Source organism: Coloeus monedula (assembly GCF_965178545.1).
Source record: "Coloeus monedula genome assembly, chromosome: 3".
NCBI classification, from domain to species: Eukaryota; Metazoa; Chordata; class Aves; order Passeriformes; family Corvidae; genus Coloeus; species Coloeus monedula.
Window position 1 is genome coordinate 80,974,470 of NC_138783.1, and position 19,757 is coordinate 80,994,226.

At 36.2% G+C, this 19,757-nt stretch overlaps 1 protein-coding gene across 2 annotated transcripts in view; it reads right to left on the minus strand.

Annotated features, from left to right (window-relative positions):
• Window positions 1-19,757, minus strand: part of NALCN (sodium leak channel, non-selective) — a gene marked incomplete at both ends in the record, with an annotated part of 224,145 nt that overhangs the window by 171,012 nt on the left and 33,376 nt on the right. For both annotated transcript variants that reach the window (XM_082278001.1, XM_082278000.1), the window contains one exon: window positions 10,871-11,025. In XM_082278001.1, coding sequence (XP_082134127.1) covers window positions 10,871-11,025 — 155 coding nt within the window. The remainder of the gene's footprint in view (window positions 1-10,870; window positions 11,026-19,757) is intronic.

Here is a 19,757-nt window from a genome sequence, read left to right on the forward strand (position 1 = left end):
CAATGCAGCAGCACAAATGTTCTGACAGCATTATAGCTGAACAAAACATAGGCACCTCTATTTGGAGCTGAGCTAAAGTTCATAAAGCAATCCCTAAGCATTCACTTAAGGGGGTCAAGTTACAATCATAAGGTGGGACATCCTTGTCAAGACAGAAGCAGTGGACCCACCACCCACCACCCCATGACAGCACAGTTGTGGAAAATGCAGAACTGGTGACCCACTTGGAAAATTATGTGGCTAATTTCAAAGCTCCTGATAATATTTCTTATTCAACAGGTGAAGAAATGGGATCAAAACATAAAGTGTACTTTGCAGGATGTGGGGAAAGGCCAAGGGAAAGAAATATTGCTGTCTGTTGTCTGCAAGGTGTTGGTTTACCAGACTCTGCTTTACCATGCAATACAAGATAACGCACATGCCATGGACACTGCCAAGGCTGGGAATATTTGTGTCATCTAAGCACACTTTGATAAATTAAGTTTGCCTAGTCTTCATTTCTGTTTCCGCCCATAAGCAAGTCCTTTCGTGGTGCACAAATTTGAGAATGAAATAATATTATTTTGCTTCTTAGACAAGTCTGAGTATTCTGTAGTAAACAAATTTTCTACACATTGCATTGCAAAATGTCTTTGTTCTGTCAGTTCAAGATTATGTCATTTTTATTTTTTATTTCAAGGTTAAGTAATTAACTAAACGATTGGGCATGTCAGCACTGGGGGAAGGATGGAACAGAATGCCTGAAACTGTTTTAATTATTCAGTTAGTAAGTTAATGATATTAAATGCACATGGAGGATAAAGCACTCAAAAGAAAAGCCTTCTAGAGGAAAGGAAAGAGTGGTAACTTAAGTCACCTTCGTGACATAAAATCATGAGAGACAGCATACTAAGAAGGCATCAGAAATGTAATGACTCGGCAAACAGAGTAAAAATCTTGAACTTCTGAGAAAAAAAATCATCAAGGATAATACACCTTTATTGCTTTGGTTCGTGACAAGAGTATCCTAAATGTTTCGACTTGATTTATCAAGAAAATTTCAGTGAGAGGGAAATTTGATCTAAAACATATTATCCTGTAACCTGTACAAGATTTAACACCAACAAAAACACAGGCAAGCATAATGTAAGACAGAGCTTCCAATGCTTTCTAACTCACCTGATGGCAAAAATTACACACTGTACAGAAGAGCATAATAGAAAAGAATGCTTGTGGGTAAAATCCTTATAGAAAGATTGCTTTCTGAAGCTAAGTTTCTACACAAACTGGCATTTGGAACCTTAGAGGAAAGAATGGCTAAACAGTGAGTGGAATCAAAGGTAAGCATCAAGAGAAAGGAAAATTTTGTCAAAAAATACAGCTTTTTTTTTGTATTCTGTGAAAACTGGATATATTGCAGATCTGCATTTTTTCACTACAGGGAGGAAGAACAGGTTTAGAATTATTAAATGTTTGGAGAACAGGAAAATATAAAACAAGGAGTAAAGTCAACACCCCCTGGTCCTTTTCTGTTGTGTCATCTTGTCATACAAGGAGATCAAGATAATCAAGCAGGACCTGCCTTGAATGTTCATCTTTTCCTAAATGTATCTGTCTACGTTCAACTTCCAACCACTGAATTTCATTAGTACCTTTTCTGCCAACTAAAATGAATTCCCAAAGAAAAAACACAGCTCACATAAGTTTAATAACTTCTGTTACTAAAATTTTTCTAATGAGAAACTAAACATGGCCTTGTAACCAGGTCCTTAAGAAGCTGAAACCAGTGAAAACAGTATAGTGCTTTAAGCCCAAACAGGGATTTGTTAGTTGACTCACTTTCAATTTGTCCATTATCTCCAAGAAACAAAGTGAACTTATATACCTTATTTACATAGCCATGTTTCACTCCTCACAGCATTTGCATCCCTCGAAACTATAATTACTTCCCAAGATGAACAACACAATGAGGACTGCAAACTGTTCTCACCTGCACAGGGCACACAGACTGTTTTCTTTGCTCCTCTGTGCTCACCAAAACCCTGTATAACCTTCTGAAAGTGACTATGTAAAGGTGGTTGTCATGTCTAAGTTTATTTAGGTGGCTTCAGTGTGCAAAACTGGTAGGCGTTTGGTAGTAGTGGACACTCCAGAGTGGGGACAGCTGTTAAAAAACTGCTGCCCATGGCTAAGTCCATTCTGGAGCAGAGGAAATTTTTAATTAGGAAGGAGCAGCAGAAAGAGAGAAGGAGAGAAAAGAGAGAAAGAAAGAAAGAAGGAAAGAAAAAGAGAGAAAGAAAGAGAGAGAAAGGGAGAGAGAAAGAGAGAGAGAGAAAGAAAGAAAGAAAGAAAGAAAGAAAGAAAGAAAGAAAGAAAGAAAGAAAGAAAGAAAGAAAGAAAGAAAGAAAGAAAGAAAAAGAAAGAAAGAAAGAAAGAGAAAAAAAAAGAAAGAAAGAAAGAAAGAAAGAAAGAAAGAAAGAAAGAAAGAAAGAAAGAAAGAAAGAAAGAAAGAAAGAAAGAAAGAAAGAAAGAAAGAAAGAAAGAAAGAAAGAAAGAAAGAAAGAAAGAAAGAAAGAAAGAAAGAAAGGAGAGAGAAAGAAAGGAAGGTATTATGGATCTACTCCAGATTCCTGTACCACTCCCCACCTCAGATGCTGCAAGAGCAGAAGAGTGGGGACTAGAACATTGGGAGGAGATGACTGAAGATGGGACAGGTGAAGGAGTAAAGGCATTTTCCCTAAATGCCTCTTAACTGTTTGCCTTCCTTAGTTCTTAATACCTGAGTGAGCGATTATACTATGTTAATTGTCAGTAAAACAAACAAGGGAAATTCCCTGATTTACCCACTGAAGTGCCTCAGCTGGTGTCAGGGCTCTATTGCTCGATGTCTGCAAGGTCTAGGAAGGAATTCCAGTGGGGAAAAAAAAAAAATCTACCACCATTTTTGAAATAATGATTTCTAGTGGTTTCTCAATCAGTGGACTAACAGGACCTGCTTTAAGTCATTCTGGCTCACATTTACAAAATACATGTTTTATTACTAGACAGTCTGAATAGCTTCCCTAATTACATTCTGACACCTTCACACATTAACATCACTATCACTTGTCAGGTTACCACATGATAACTCCACAGGTCGAAGTCATGGATGAAGGGCTTCTTCCTTGACACTGTGCATGAAAGTGCCTGAACCAAAGAGCGTCATTAGTGGAATAAATTAGACCTCTTTTTCAAAGTATTTAATACTATAATATACTTTCTAGAATAAATGAAGCATGAAGACTCAATACATGTATCAAGCATATATATCATCCATAGATTAAAAGAGTCTGACTGGAAGTTTTGATGAAATCATTATTGAACCAATGCTTATTTCATAAGAGCTCAACCTTTCAGCCTTCAATGAGTACAATTAAATGGAGGCTCTGACTAAACAATTACATCCCCTCATTGCTTTCTATTATCCCAGATACCAAATGACTCAGAGCCCAGGGATGCGGGCTGTGGTGGTGATGCTGATCTGCATTTCTGGCCATCTTTGTCTGTGCAAAGTGACACCAGCTTCATTCAGGAGACATGATTGTGTGAAAGGGCAGAAGGAGGCATGTTGGGAGGCTGACAGAAACCCTTGCAATCCTTTCAACTATCAGTTGTATCTCCTACTTGGAGCAAATAACCTGGTAATATAAATTTTATTCAGTTCATCAACTCATAATTAACTGCTTCTCATGGACGTTGAAGTCTCACAGCTGGCAAAGTAGTCAGTTTCTTAGGACAATTTATCAATCTTAATCCACCTGCCCCTCTTGCCTATGCCAAAAGGAAAGACCAAATGGCTGCTAATACTGCCACCAAGAGCCAAGCTGCCTGGGTTAGGTGGGTGGGTAGTGACAGAGTACCTAAAAGGTCAGCCTCTGCCACCAGTGAAGGGCACTTTTCTCATCCAGTGGCAGCTGGAATGTAAATCAGATTCTCAAGCGTTCTCTTTCATCTTGGTATGCCTTGTTAACATTCTGCCTCCTAAATGCTAAAGATGGTTTTACCCATGCTGTGGAGAGGTGGTCCATGGAGAAAAACTGGTAATAATTTCATGGAAGAATGACAAGGAGCAAGTCTTTATAGAACTCCCTCTAGAACCAGTCTCCTGTTGCTTGCTTTCCTAAGGTGCCTGAAGCAGGAATTCCTGCTGCTGCAGACTCAGAGGAAAAAAGAAGGAACCACACTCTGCTTAGTCCGTACATAGGGTTTAGTAGGGCATCCTTCCAGAATGCAGGACTCTCCCTTTGACCACTGTACTACTATATAAAAACATGGGTCATTTTTACTTTAGCTTTAAGAACTTGTATCAAATTAATGATAAAGATGTCTACATAAACAAATGGACTTGATGCTCTGAACGCTCGCAGTTTCTAGAAGTACCGTATTTGGGGTCTGATTTAGACTCACTTTTCAGCTTTTATTTTAGACTGGTGTGAGCATCCTTCCTCCTTCTCCAGATTTTTGCTCTTTAAGTGTTTATGACATCACACCACTCAACAAACTCTGTGGCCATTATGAATTCTAGTCCAAGAGACAGGTACCCAATTTCTAAGAAACATTAAAATCTCTCATGGAAAATTTACTTAATGGATTGTGGCAGATCCAGATTCACAGCATGCTAACTTAATCTTAATTCCTTCCTTCTGAACAATGGACCGAATGCCACCCAATCTTCCACTCTAAGAACAATGCCTTTGCAATTCCAACTGGTTGCACACTGACAAGTATTTTCCCCATCAAAATTTAAATTGTTTATCCAATTTATGGGTAAACAAAGGGGCTATTTTGATCATTGAATGAGTCTTTTATTAAAACAATACCTATAAGAGAATTGAGGAAATTCAGTCCCACTATGAAGTTTCCTTTCACAAACATTAAATTATGTTCACTTTTAATCTAACCATGGCAGACATTTTTCACAGTGACGTACAATTTTTTTTTCATACAGTTATCAATTTTAAAAAGGCTCTCAAATGTAGGCATGCAAAAAATATTTAATTTCTGGGTCCCACATTAAAAGGAAGAAGTCCTTGTAATAAAAGTGGGAAATATCTGAGACCCAAAGCTCTGTTGCTGTTTCACAGGCCATAAAATCGGATGGTTTTGCTGGCTCACTGTGCCAATGAGCAGTGTTCACTTCTACTGCAAGGCAAGTAAGATTTAACACAGATGTAGTCTTTGTATATAGACTTTGAAGCCCTCCTTACCATGGAAATTTTGTTATTTGTCTTCAAGATAAAGTATGAGTGTTTATCTCCTGTATGTAAAATGGCCATTAACATGGTGGTCTTTCTCAAATACTCTTTGCAGGTACAAGAAGTAATTAGTATCATTTAATAGGATACTAGCCCTAGCAATTGGTAGATGGGTTGATGATAAGGATACAATTAGATCTCCTCCTCCTCCTTTCACAATGATCTCTCACGACCTAAAACTTAGCTTTCTTACTTTGTAGAATATTTTTAAACCTTTAGGTATCTTAATTTGGGACTTCCTTTTCCTTTTGAGACTATTTGAAGCAATGCAAATCACTGTAAATCATGGAAAAAACCTTCTCCAGAATTATGTGGAGTGAAATCAGTGATGTGCTGCAAGTGTACATCTGTAGATGATTGCAGATGATTGCACCCATGAGGCATGTGGAATGATTACTAGCTGATGTTACAAAAACCTGAATGCAAAAGAATCTGTACAGTGTGGAAAGTGCAGGTAAGGAGGAAATCTGTACAGGATCCAACAATAGTGGGGATTCTGGCACATTTGCATCTATGAAGCACCCTTTTCAACAGAACCCTATGAATAGACCCCTCTGCCAACACCCTCAGTGTGGCCCTGATAGCAGTTACTGCCATGTTAAATATTGAGTAAAGGTAGATGCACACTCAGATAAACAGTTAGGTGTAAGGTAGAAGTACTTGTCATAGCCCTCCAATTCCCAAGACTTGTATGCTCGTATTTAATTCAACAATTATATTTATGCTTTTTAGGTGCAAATACTTAAACAAACACAATCATATGACTAATAATTTTTAAAATTAGTAGTGTCTGTTCACAAAAAAAAAGTAATTTATCTCAATATTTAGCTCAACTTGTTTTACACACTTCATAATACTGTCACGGTCTCAGCTGCACCCTACGGAATTAAACATGGCTAGGAAAAATACAGAGAAGAAAAGAACACAATCAGAAAGAAGAAACAGGCTAGCTGTGAACATATCTGATGCTCCCAGTGGGAGACAAGGCTGAAGGCTGTTCTAAGATGAAGAAAACATCAATTTTTATAGAAGCCTGAATCAAAACCAGCTAAGAAGTCTGAGAAAGAGAAGAGCTTGACAGTACCATACAGGTACAGTCAATATTGAGGAACTTTGCTACCCACGTCCACACAGGCTTCCAAGCCTTTCATTCATATCCTTTCTCTTACTTCCATTCAGCACCACACGTAGTGCTCAAAAAATCTTTCAGGCATCCTGAAGAATAAAAGATTCAATTTTACATTAAGGCTCACACTGTTACAACACCTACTTAAGAAGTCAAGTTCTGTGTCAAACTGTTGGAAAGAGTAGTTGGGTTTCTACTGAGTTCATGAGCAATTTACTATGGGAAAGCAACAACTTCCTGTAGCCTTCCATCAGGTGGAACCTGAAACAGCTGAAGTCACCTCACCTAGAGGGGTATCTTATTCTTTCCTTACTATCCTTCCTCCCATTTCAGAACTTCAGAGACAAAAGGATTTGAGGTACTTGAAGGCTCAGCTAATTGACTCCTGTTTCATCAATTCTTCAGTTTCATGAACAGTTATGAGGTAGACCTCTGTGATTTTTGCTTATAACTTTTCCAGAGGTACTGCCAGACAGAACTTCCCTGGCTTTTAGTAACTGCACTCTCTTTAGAGATTACACTTGCGAAATTGGCAATACTAATTGGTCTTTACTTCATTCTACATGCAATCTAGAAATATGCACATTGAAGGACAGAGGCATTAGCTGTAGATATATGCTGATGTGGCCTGTTTTGGAAAATGATCTTCACAATCACCTTGTGTAAATATCATGTTATTAATATATATTAAAGGGCACAGGCACTTGACAACCTATGGCTCAAATCTTCCTGTATCGTTGCTGTACAAATGTGGAATGGAGGCCAGTTTTGTAAAGAGAAAGGAAACACTTGATGGTCTACATCTTTTAAAAGGCTTTTAAAGTCTTTTAACACTGTCTTGCCATGACAACACACAGGAATATGGCTAGGTGACACTGCTCTGTGATGGGTGCAAAACCATTTGTTAGGTGTCCTTATGAGCAGCTATTAATGAAACACTGTCAGAAAAGGAAGACTGTCAAAGTTCCAGAGACTAATCTTGGTCTGGTTCTATTTATTTCTTCACTTTTGATCAGGTTGATAGAATATAAATGATACTCATGTAATTTCAGATAAAAGTAAGATAAAAGGCAGCACAAGTAATCAGGAGGAGAGATTTAAAACTCCAAAAGATCTTTCAAATTGAAGAAATAGTCTGGAAAAACAAAAGAAAGTATGCTATTCAACAGAGATAAGTGTAAGGGTTTACATTTTAAAAGAAATAAGTAAATAAAAAAAGGATGGGAAACAGGGATGGCAGCTCTTTCAGTAGGACACAAGGGCTGTAATAAATTAGAAAAACATGAATCACCCAAAACATGCTGTTCTGAAAATGGAAAACATCTCACTGGGATGTAGAAATTGTAACAGAGCTTAAAACCACATAAAATTATGGCTCTACTGGGGTATTCTGACAGCACTGCATTTCAACAAAGTGTTGAATCAGCCAGAGAAGGTCTAGAGAAGGACAGTAAGAACAATTCAAAGTATAAAATGTAAGTCTTTTAGCAAAAGACTGAAACATTTAGAGCCATATGGAAGGCATAACGAAAGATGCAGAAACGCTTTTTTTTAAAGGTTTTGTCTATGCCAGTAGTGAATAAGGTGAGAAATTACTATCTTAAATTGCATAAAGAAGAAAGATTCAGGTTATGCTTTAGGAAAATCTTCCTAAGAGTACAGACAATGAAGCAACACAGTAAGTTGCCTGAAAAGATTATGAAGTCTGTTTCTTATCAGAAGGAGATGGCCTAAATTATCTTGACAAGATGACTTCAAGACACATTTATCAGTAGTCTATAACTATGTTCTTCCTTAAACAATACGTATACGCTTGCATGGAAACATACATAAACAGATAAACAGAACACCTCAGAACTAAAAATAGAAAACTTGAGAAATAAATATATTTTATTTATTTGAATAAGTACCAAAACTAACACTATCATGTTTCCAACTTTCATCCTTTAAAGTCAAAGCTAATTACAAAAGTGGGACCAAGGTATGGCCAAAATCAAGGTATTTTCCAAACAGGAAGCTACCTAATTGGTATACTCACAGCATTAAAAACTCTATTAACTTTTATCTGATTAGGACAGCTTGGTCTTCACCCAGTAATAAAATTGTAAAAATCCCTTCTTTTTTCTTTCAAGAGAACAAAAATAACAGAAATGATCAAATATTCATAGCTTGTACTTATATGCCACAAATTAAGAGTTACTAATTATAAAGTAGTTGTAAAACTGCTATACTCTTGTGATTTTTGTAATGATAGGATTTCAGGATCCAACAGGACAGGCTGCATCATAATAACTGCAAATGAAATACAAATGAAAGTACAATAAAATAGTATAATTACACAGAAAATATTTATTTCATTACTTACCTGTTAACTACATACAAAGGTGCATCACAAAATGGATATTTATAAAATATTGATATACGTGATGGTTATAATCCTGTTTGTAACAGTCCTAATTTGAGGAAGCTTATTTAACATTTTGTAGGAAAGCTTCTGTGTCTTACTCATTATTTTAAAGTTTAGTAATCAGCCTTCAATTGATATTCAATTTAACTTCTGGCTACTGTACTTAGAGGTGTTATATCCTGGTTACCTATTTCTAGACAAAAACAATTTATCAGCTACAGGTCTCCTAGGTCTATTAGCTATCTCTGACCTTTAAAATGCAATACTCAGAAATACATATTGATAAGGCATAGGACTATGACTCAGGAGACCAGAGTTTCAGTCCTGATTTTTTAACCAGTTTTGAAGGCATCCATGGACAAAACATTTCACCTGCCTTTGCCAACCTGCCCCCATCACTAAAAACAAGCTGGCCTCCTTTATTTAAGCACTCTGGGTCTCATTCAACTCTTCTTGAAGCTTGTCTAAGACATTGCAACTACTTTTCCCTGTTGACCAGGTAGGCAGCTAGAACAACACCCTTCAATGCCACTAATAATTTCATATGTCAAGATAAGAAGGGTGATTTCAATCTGAGGCCTAATTATTCTGACAATACCCCTATCTTGTGCTCCCCTTCCAAACTACCTGGAACTATAGAACTTGAATGTGGATGGTTTTAGGTTCTAGTGTGAACTCAGCCCATGTTCTTCCAGGCATGGCAGTAAATCTCAAGGTTGACTGAGAGATCAGACAGGATTATCCTTTGAGATCTACAGAAGAAAAAAATTATAGAAAATTTGGTACTATTGATAGTGTTATTCATTTAGCAGTACTGGTACAAATGGTACTCTTTTGACTCCCACAGGGAACAGAATGGTGCTTGGTTGAAATCAGGTTTTTCTCCCTCTCTCACAAGAAAAAATAAAGGACATAAATGGGACTTTTGTTCAGAAATTATTTGGTATTACAGAGTACTTGTTGTAGCAGGACTCTGAGACTTTCTTGTAACTCTCTGGCTCATAGTGTATATTCAGCAACCTGAATATTCAGGAACCAACTGAAGCAATTTCAGCTGTAAAGACTTTTGATACTCAAAAAAACTTTTTGGATTGCAGACATTCAGTCATTAAATCTTTTCATTACCTTCAAATTCAGCTGAGGCCAGGATAACAGTCTGGAGCTCAAGCCAGAAAAATTAAAAAAAAAAAAAAAGCTTATAGCTTATCAGAGTCAAAGAGATGCATCAGAAAGAATTCAGCCTGTGGGTATGTTCTGTCATTTGAAGGTACTTCCCTACCTGTCCTGAAATGAAAATTTACAGCTGCAGGCTCCTGTTAGACCTCTGTCTGTTAAATAAATGTGAGATAACCACAATGTTCTGACAGAGTAACTGCATATTTTCCATTTGGATGCGGATCTTGCCACAGCTGCCCATGCTCTTGCCACCTTTCCTGCTTTTGTGTTCTACACTCATTTCCTCATGGGGATGGCACAACACATTGCAGCTGTCAGAGAACGTATTCTCCTGGTAACTGCAGTGATTTGCACAGAACACAAATTGCACCCGTTTTGCAAAATCTGCCTGACTCTCAATGATTTTTCTGGCTGATGTTCTGACTTACACAGTTTGGATCAAGATTGCCACAGATAACATGGTATCATTTTTTCTCCCATCTTCTCCTTAGTAACAAGATGATTATCAAAGTAATTCTGGATGGTTTTTTTTTTGCATGGGAATTACTACTAAAATTAGACAAACAGAAGGAATTTTATACTCTAAAATGAATCAAAAATAAAACACAGAAATTAGTCATCACATTTGCATACTGGTGATAATCAACAGTTGACTCCTTATAAAGACATTGTTTTAAAGTTATTTAAATCCTGGGATCCCAGGCAATGTAAAAATATATCTTAACTGCAAAGCAAATAGCACAGCCTCTCCTTCTGGCATGTGCTCTACTTGAGTAGAATACTGATTGCACTTGATGTCTTTTCAGTACAGACATGAACTATCTGTTCCATTCATCTCAAAAACATTTTAAAATGGATACTGAAATGGATTTTACCAGTAGGACAGACCTATCTCATTAAAGCCACTGTAGCCCAGCTCTTGCCTGCTTAGTCCCAGATCTTCAAGGTCCATGCATTTAAATCCAGGTGGGCACTGGTAACCTTCTTCTAGCTCTCTGGAACAGTGGGTGTCTGGGATAGCTAAATTATTCCAGGTTACATTTCTGTGAAAAATACAAAATTAAGTTGTTACATAAACTCAGCCCATAGCAAAACTACACATCTGAAAGTGTTGAAAGTGAGAGGACTAAAGTGAAAAGTTCATCAGCAGTTATTTTTACTATCTGATGCTCTTTGGTATACGCTGTTTTCATGAATTAAGCACTTATTGTAAAGAGCAAGCTAACACTCTCCTACAACTTCAGCCTTAGGCAATGACAGTACAAATACTAACAGCAGAAATTTCATACTAATGCCTAGAGATCCCATAAAAATGGAGACTCTTCAAGAAATGGAAGAGTTAACATTCAGCTGTTCCAACTGCTCTGTAATGCAATTTGGACACGATGTTTCAAGCTCCTTTGCAGATCCTGAGAGTGTGTTCAACTGCAGCCAATATTATGACTTTGACTTACAAAGGCATTACCTGTGCTTGCTTTGACACTCCTTAAAAGGATCCTTGTGGATGACTTGTCAGTCACCTGAATATGTATTCAGCTTCTTGTAACTTGGTCAGGACAGGTTTCCACCATGGATGAAGGGTCACAGGAAAGAAGTCAAACCATTACTTGTGTAGTGCAATTAGTATCTAGGCACTGCTGTGACTGAAACAGATCTGATTTACTTCTAGGTCAGTCCAGCAATGATTTAGTAGAAGAGGTGAAAAAATTTGAACTGGTTTGAATTGGTTCAAACTGATTTATGTAACTGACCATTAGTAACATTTTAAAATAGAAAGATCATGAGACAAGGGACAGTGCCCCAACTCAGTGACACATTGTTGGTCATTTTTCACTGTTGTCAGAGGCTGAGCATCACTTGTTTTCCCTGTTTCTCTGGCAGCTGTGGTTGAGCTGTTGGAGGCTTTGTCACACTGGACACAATGGGAATTTAGGTAGGCCCAGAGCTAAGGGCCATAGAAGCTAAAAGGAGAGGGACAAGTTCGTTGCTCTCTGTTCTATTAAATATATGCCTCTGGCATGTACACATAAATATGGGTTACCTAAGTACTCCTGAACTTTGGGAAGGAGAAGCTGAGGCAGTTGATTCCCCCTAATCACTTACAGTGCCCAGTTAATAATCACAATACACAGTCCTCTGCCAAAACCAAAGACTGGTCACCCCATTTTCCCAGAAGTCGTTTGGTTAAGAGGCAACCTCAGCAAACCATCCTGCTCCACCCTGAGCAGGTCCCTGTCAGGGTCTGCAAAGCCACACAGCACAGAAGTGGGGATTCACATCACTTGTGCTGTGGGGCTGCTGGGCAAACCAAAGAGAAGAAAGGTCCGAATAAGGCTCCAACTCTGCTGAATGAGCACACAGCTAAACAACAACTGTTTTTCTCCCTGCTTGTATTCTCTCATCCAGCATATGAAACCCCTGATTTTTGGTTCAGACCTAGGGCAATTTCAAATCAGATGTGAAAAGCTAATCACAGTGAGTTCTGGTCTGAGAAAAAAAAGTCAACAGCATTTTCCATTCATGTTCAGGTTGATTTTGACCTCCTGGTTACAGCACAGACTTTTGGTATAAAAACACCCAAAATGAATTGCTGAAAGTTACAAAAAAATGTTGTAGTATTCACCCTGTTATCCCAAGGCTTTAACCAGTGTCTTAAAATATATCATTTTAATCTTGCTTGTCCACAGAAAAGGGGAAACTTTTCAGCCTGCCCTTTAGGATAATGAACATCTTATTGTTTTTCGGAAGTCCTTTTCCTTTAATCTAACTCACAGATGCATTTTGACAACTAAATTGGGTGAACAGAAGCTTTAATTACTTTATTTTTATTGCTTTTATGCACTGCATGGAATAGCAATACATTAGTTGAAATCTGTCGGTGTGAAACCAAAGCTTCCTACAAAATTTTTCCTAGGCAATTATAAATGCAGATAAATAACTATTGTCACATCTATCCTGTAGTCATTTCTTCATGATACCAGGGAGACATATATATCTGCATGGATGCACACACAGACATGCACAGTTCCAGATGGAGTTTTAAAGAACACCCTGAAATTTACAAATGTGCATAACTAAAAATACAAGATACACAAGCATATGTGTATTTGTTCCACTTTTGTAAACATGCTCAGCACATGTCACTCAAGTATTTAAAAATTAATCTGTGCACCCTAATTCCTTTAAACTAGAAGATGTTAATTCATACCCAGTTGTATGCTTTATGTTAGATTTATGATACTGCCATCCAAAAGTCATTATAATATATAGGACTAACATAAAACAATATTTTACATATATTTTTAGAAATTAAGATTAATTCATTGGCTCAGGCAGATTCAGAACCCCAATAGCTAATGAACACTGGTACACTGGTAGTTAATGAACTTCACATCATGGTTTGCATTAGAAAATCCCTCAAATCCCAAGAGGCCAGCAGTGTGAGGGCATATTATTAAAAGCATTGCTGGCTCAATCACTGCAATGAAAAGCATTCATTTAAGTGCTTCATTTAAACCTAGACCATTTTTTTATTTAACCTCCTTCTGAAAGAAAAAAAAAAACTGACCCCATGCACTGAGTATGATTTAGGGTAAAAATGAAGAATCTCTGCTTATAGCACTTGTACAGATACAGGCCTTTTTGGATCACTGTCACTTGGCAAATTGTGTTCTGCCTCTAGACAGTAAATAAGCATAGACTAGTACACATGGACTAGAGAATATTACATATCTATAAGTGGCTAGAATATCACCAGATGTTTTCAATATAAGATGACTTAAATTTTATTCCTTCATGGGACATACTCAATATCAATTAAGTACTGAGATACTGATTCTGCACATACCTAGTTTTAAGCATCTCAAAAGTTCAATTAGGCAATGTGCTTAAATGTCTTGCTGAACAGGGTGTCTGGATAAATTTATGAACAAGAAATAATTCATCCCAATAGACCAACAATATTTCTATGCAGAGTATTCAATGTCTGTAGAGTGCAGCATCAACCCAACAAGTGAGCTGAGAAATTAGTTCTCCACAGGAATGCCAAGGATGCAGAAGGAGATAATTGACTCCACATCACTTGATAGGCATCCTTCAATAACAAGATTGTTGCAAAAGACATAGGACTGTTACTCTGACATGTTTTTAAGTGCCTGAAGAATGGTATGATTACATACATGTGTACATCACAGGAAGAACCTGAACTGTTATCTCTTGGGAGTACAGTGCCTCTTTTCCATGGCATCTGTTACAAAACTGGTCTTTCAACCACTGTGTGATGTGAGAACAATCTCTCTTTTAGTACCTTCTCCTTATTAGGGCAGTTCTTCAAAGAGGGGTTTTGACACCTTAAGAGACAAATTACCACGGTAGCTTCTAGCTTCTTGTTTTCTGCCAGCCTGACTTTCTCTGTTGAAAATAGAGATGGAAAAAAAATGGGATTTTTTTTTATTCTGGTATTCTATTAATTTTCTAAGATATGACCAGAAAGCTATTCAAAATTAGCAAGCTTCTTATGTAGTTTCCAGATCCAGAAAATTTAAAAAAAAACCCAAACTAAACCTAAGAGGTATATTTATTGATAAGGTAATAAAAAAAAATCATTTCAAATGGTCAGTTAGGTAAAGAAATTAATAAGTAAAAATGACTTAGCTGGAGCTGAAGGATTTTCTGCATTTGTTAAAAGGAACCTCATGTCTGTCCCTTTACAAAACCAGGCACTGCCCAGCTGCTGACTGGAAAGCTACTGCATGTTAAAAATACCACAGCAGACATAAAAATGGCTGGTACATCATGAAGCAAATAAGTAGTAACTGTGCAGCTTCCAAAGAGGGAGCAATACATTAACTGGGGTCTCAGAGGAGTTGGCACTGATTTCTGTGCGATCCATTTTCATTAGTGACCTGGGGGACCTTATGAACCCAGCTTCATCAAAATCACACCAAGCATATGATGAAGGATAACAAAAAACCTTTGAGAACAGAGAAAGATTATGCAGTTCTGAAGACTTTAAAGGTTACTCTCAATAACTGTGATTTAATGTCAAGTAATGAATTCAGAAAGTGATAGAACCTAAACACAAAATGGACACTGCTGTATAGAAAGTACTAGTACAGAAATAAGCTTAGATCAGATGACTGATAAATTTTTTTTTCTTTTATATACCAAGAATTATAGTCTTTTCTTCTGCTAGATATCTAACTCTGAACATAAAACTCCAAAAAAAAAAAAAAATCCATTCCTGTACATTTCAGAAGAGATGCTTCTGCTTTGCCATATTGCCAGAACACAAGGGAAAAGCACCAAGTTAGTGAGACTCCAGCAATAAACTTAAAATAAATTCAGAGAACTCCATGGTACACAGAAGTTGTTCCTGAAGCTGAAATTAAATGGATGATGGGCTAGGATCTCCCAAATAAATACTTTCTGATGAAGTAATACTGTGTTTCTACATTGACTTTAGACAAGTTGTCTCATGAATAATAATACACTGCTCTCTTACATATATAGGTCAATAACATCTAATTAATTTGTATTTATTCTGATGATCAGGGTGATCTACTACTATGAAACAACTTCCCTGCACCATTCAACACAATGATTATAGTCCATGAACTCATTTTTTAAAGCTTTAAATTTTATCTTATATCAGTATTTTATGAAATGAGATGTAAACTACAAGCTGAATTCATAGTTGGAAAGTAAGGTCAACTGTGACAAGAGCATTCTGATTTTAACAATGTTTTGGAGCCACTTTTGAAACAACAAAAGATAAAAGCAAAATATGTATAGATGTATATTAATGGTAGTGGAATCTCTCAGGTCAAAAATATGACATAGTAAATGCTAATTACTAGGGTAGCAAATAAAAACTCCTTTTTTACAAATTTATTTCTAATTCATTGAATCATACAAAAGAACAGATTTTCACACCAAATGCAGAATAACTTGTTTAGTCACCAACACTTCACATTCCAGATTTAAAGCTCCCTCCCACAAATGAGTCCATGAATATAGCCAAGACTTGTAATTCAATTTTATTTTCCTCACACTGATTACTGGGGCCTTTGGGATGCCTTGTGGGAGCCCTTTTAACATTTAGATGCTGATCTAGGAGGTTGCACATCTCTGAGAGCCCTGTATCCTACTTGAGTGTCTTGGATACATCAGTAACACCAAATGCCTGCACATGGGTAAGTGCATCAAGTTTAAAACCCTTCAAGTTAAAAAAAATAACACTTCCTATCATCAGCCAAGTCATCAGCCTTAGTTTGTTTTCCCCCCATACCTCCAGCCAGTTATAGAGCACATGACCTTGTTCTCCAATCAAAAGACTTTCCTTAATGAAGATAATTTATAGAATTAAAAAGAAAAAAAACATATTCATGGCATAACCGTTACTAATGGCTGTAATTTTATACCAATAAAAATGAGAAAATCTGCAATTAAGATTCTTATGACAATATCATACAGAAACATTGTGCAGAAGGGAAGTTTTAAATTTACTTTTCTATTTAGAATTTATCCTCTTAAAAGCTCAGATAGTTCATGGCAATTACTACACACCTGATGATATCATTAGGTAGTCAAAAATATTAAAATTTTTATTTTGTATTCCAAGTTACATTTGTTTTCAGAAACTCTGGGAACTTGAAAGATAGGAAGCCTAGATGGAAAATTGTTTGTATCACCTGATTCCTTGTGAAAAAGTAAAATGGAGAAAGCTTAACATTTATTTGTTGCTTAGTGACCATGAAAACAATCTAAGCACCTAAGCAAATTTCCTTCACTTTGTCCTTTTAAATGTGTCTCTTATTCCCAAAGCCATATCTTAATTCTTACTGTGCTCATCCAATCAAATCCTTTTCTCCTGTGGGAAACTCTGAACATACAACTGCTATTAACAGATGGTTCCTAGACTACTTCCTTACACTTGTGCTCTTTTTACAGGCCTAACAATAATAACAGCTGCTCCTGCACAGTTGTTAGAATAATAAAATTGTGCTATAATAATTGCTACAGATTTGTTTCTATCATGAAGTTTTCTATTTAACATTTTCATAATTATTACCCCATTATGATCTCATCTTAAAAAGGACAATATTAATGAATAAATCACTGATATTGATAGTTCTAAAATTTGCAGTAGTAGTTTATCATTATGATTGGGCAGAATTTTTTCAAAGTGCACTCAGTGTGCGTGAACTCTCTTCTCACTGAAGTCAGATGCATATATAATTGCTAACTTCAGTGAAACAGCACCATACTGCAATTGAGTTCTACTGATAGATCTTCTGGCTTGTGCAGAAAGAGACTGTGACTTAGAACCATGATGCTGCTAGAGTTATTACAGGTTCTAGAAAATACAATAACAGTGTAATCCAAAGTCACTGGTGAAAGTGAAAGAAATTTCAGAGAGTACCTCTCTGGTTTAAGGACTACAGATTTGTTTAGGCACAATTCTTCCTCTGGTATTTTATAATCTTAGCATTCCCAAGGGTCATTTTTAAATGTTATATTTTGCTTTTGGTCAAATTTAAATCTAAAGTCATCATGTACCATACTTACAGAGCCAGTTTCCTGTTTTTAATCCAGCAACAAAATCTGTGTTATCTTTTAAACTGTAAGTGTGAAAACTTCATCCATATTTAATGTTTCTCACAATTATATCTGTAATTACAACTATAAAGCTTTCAACCCTTTCTGGTAACAGATTGTCTCTTATATCTATTCATTATTTTTATCACATTAAAAGATAAGATAGGGCATGCTTAAGGACTCATGGCTTTACGAACAACATAAACACATAGCTTAAGCTTTGGCAACATTCCATATTTTACATTTTAGCTTGGCAAACACAGATTCTACTAATCAAGAATTAGTAACTGAGGAGAATATCAGACAGCATCTGCTAGGGATAATTATATTCAAAGCAACAAGCCCAAATAACTGAGGGCATCTCTTCCATTAATTTTTAATAAATCTTGAAATAGCAGGGAAATTCCGGAAGAATGCTAATGCCATTAATTTTTAAAGAACAAGCAGCCCAACTGCTTAGCCTGACATCAACCAAGACAAAAGAAAGAGTGAGCTGGTAAAAAGTCTAATTGCTAAAGAGTGAAGAGCATTAATGTAACAAATGGCAGCCAGAATGGATTTAGAGAAAATAATTCTCATCATAGTAACATGATTTTTATAAGATTACAGATTTGTCAAATAAAATTGCCTAGCTTTGACTTTGTAAAGCAATTAATTCAGTAACACATGACTGATTAAAAAGTTGGCACTATATAATATCAATAAAGCACTAGCTAAATGGGCTGAAAACGGATTAACTGACATGTCAAAAAAATACTTGCCAGTGAAATGATCACCATGATCTACCGGAATCAATGAGGGAGAAACATATAAAATTAAGAATAAGGACAGAAACATAAATAACAATAAGAGCAAGGCATTCTAACAAGTCGGAATTATTTGGTTACCTTGATCAAATAAACCAAAACCTGCTTTAATACAGGCAAATGCAAAGTTACAATGGTAGGAAAGCAAATCTTATGTCCTGTGGCCTATAGATTAAAAAGGATAAGAGGATAGAAATACCGTATTACAGAATATAGGTGCCACATAAAAGTTTGAGATGAGGGGATAAAACAAGGCATATATTGGTCCCAATAACATCATGGCAAGAAAAAGCCAGTGCTTCCCCTAGACTGTATACACAAAGCAATAAGGAATTAATGTTCCTCTCTGTATGACACTCATACAAATTATGATTAATTTTACATACATATTTTTGATCACAGTTTAGTATTTGAAAAACTGAGGAAGTTATAGAAAAAAAAGAAAATTACAACACTGAAGAACATATTTTGCAGTAAAATACCTAAAGAGCTAAATAATGTTAGTTTATTAAAAAGCATATTGAAAGGTGCTTCAATTGTTGTAAGTGGATTCACACAGAGAAAATACTAGGAATTAAGGTTCTGTGTAATCTGGCATAAAAAAGTATAACAAGAATAGAAAGCTAACAGTTGAAGCCAGACAAATTAAAATGATGAATTAGGAACATTTTTTAACAGTGAAATGGTTTTTGTAAGAAACAAGAAGTTTCTTTTCTAATGACTGTTCTTCTGCAAACTAGTCAAGCATAGATACACACCTGGGAGACACACCGGAGTCAGACACAAGCTATAAGGTTTCATAGAAGTGAAACAAATTGAAGTCTGACTAGATGATCCAATAGTTACTTTTTATTTTAAATTCAATATATAGATACAGTAATATTTTACTACTGCTAATGTATTTTCTTTCAGTAATTTTTCCCAAGGTAAATGATTTTTTTAGTATCGTGAAATTCAGTTTAGCTCTTTTATTCACTCTTTATCTGTTCACTTTCAGGCTTCAGTGTTGGGGTTTTTTTGCCAGTTTTCACAATCTTGTAGCGTCTAAGATGGAGTCTGTGGATGGAACTTGGATTTTCTTCCTTTTTTTGGCCAATTTTACAAGAAGAAAATTATTTACATGTTTATTCAACAAATTAAGAAAAGTAATGGTCTTACTCACTTTCTTCTCCCACCCATATTCAGTAATAAGGCATCATTACATCAGACTGCCTATTACATGATGCAGCAATACTGAGTAAAGTTTGACTTGATTTTGATTGTATTATTTTTTCAGTTCATATGTGACCTAAGTTAAGGTCTAAAAATATACCTTTGATGTTCCTTCTATTGCTACTCACTACACAGGAATTTTGAACAGGTTCAGATTA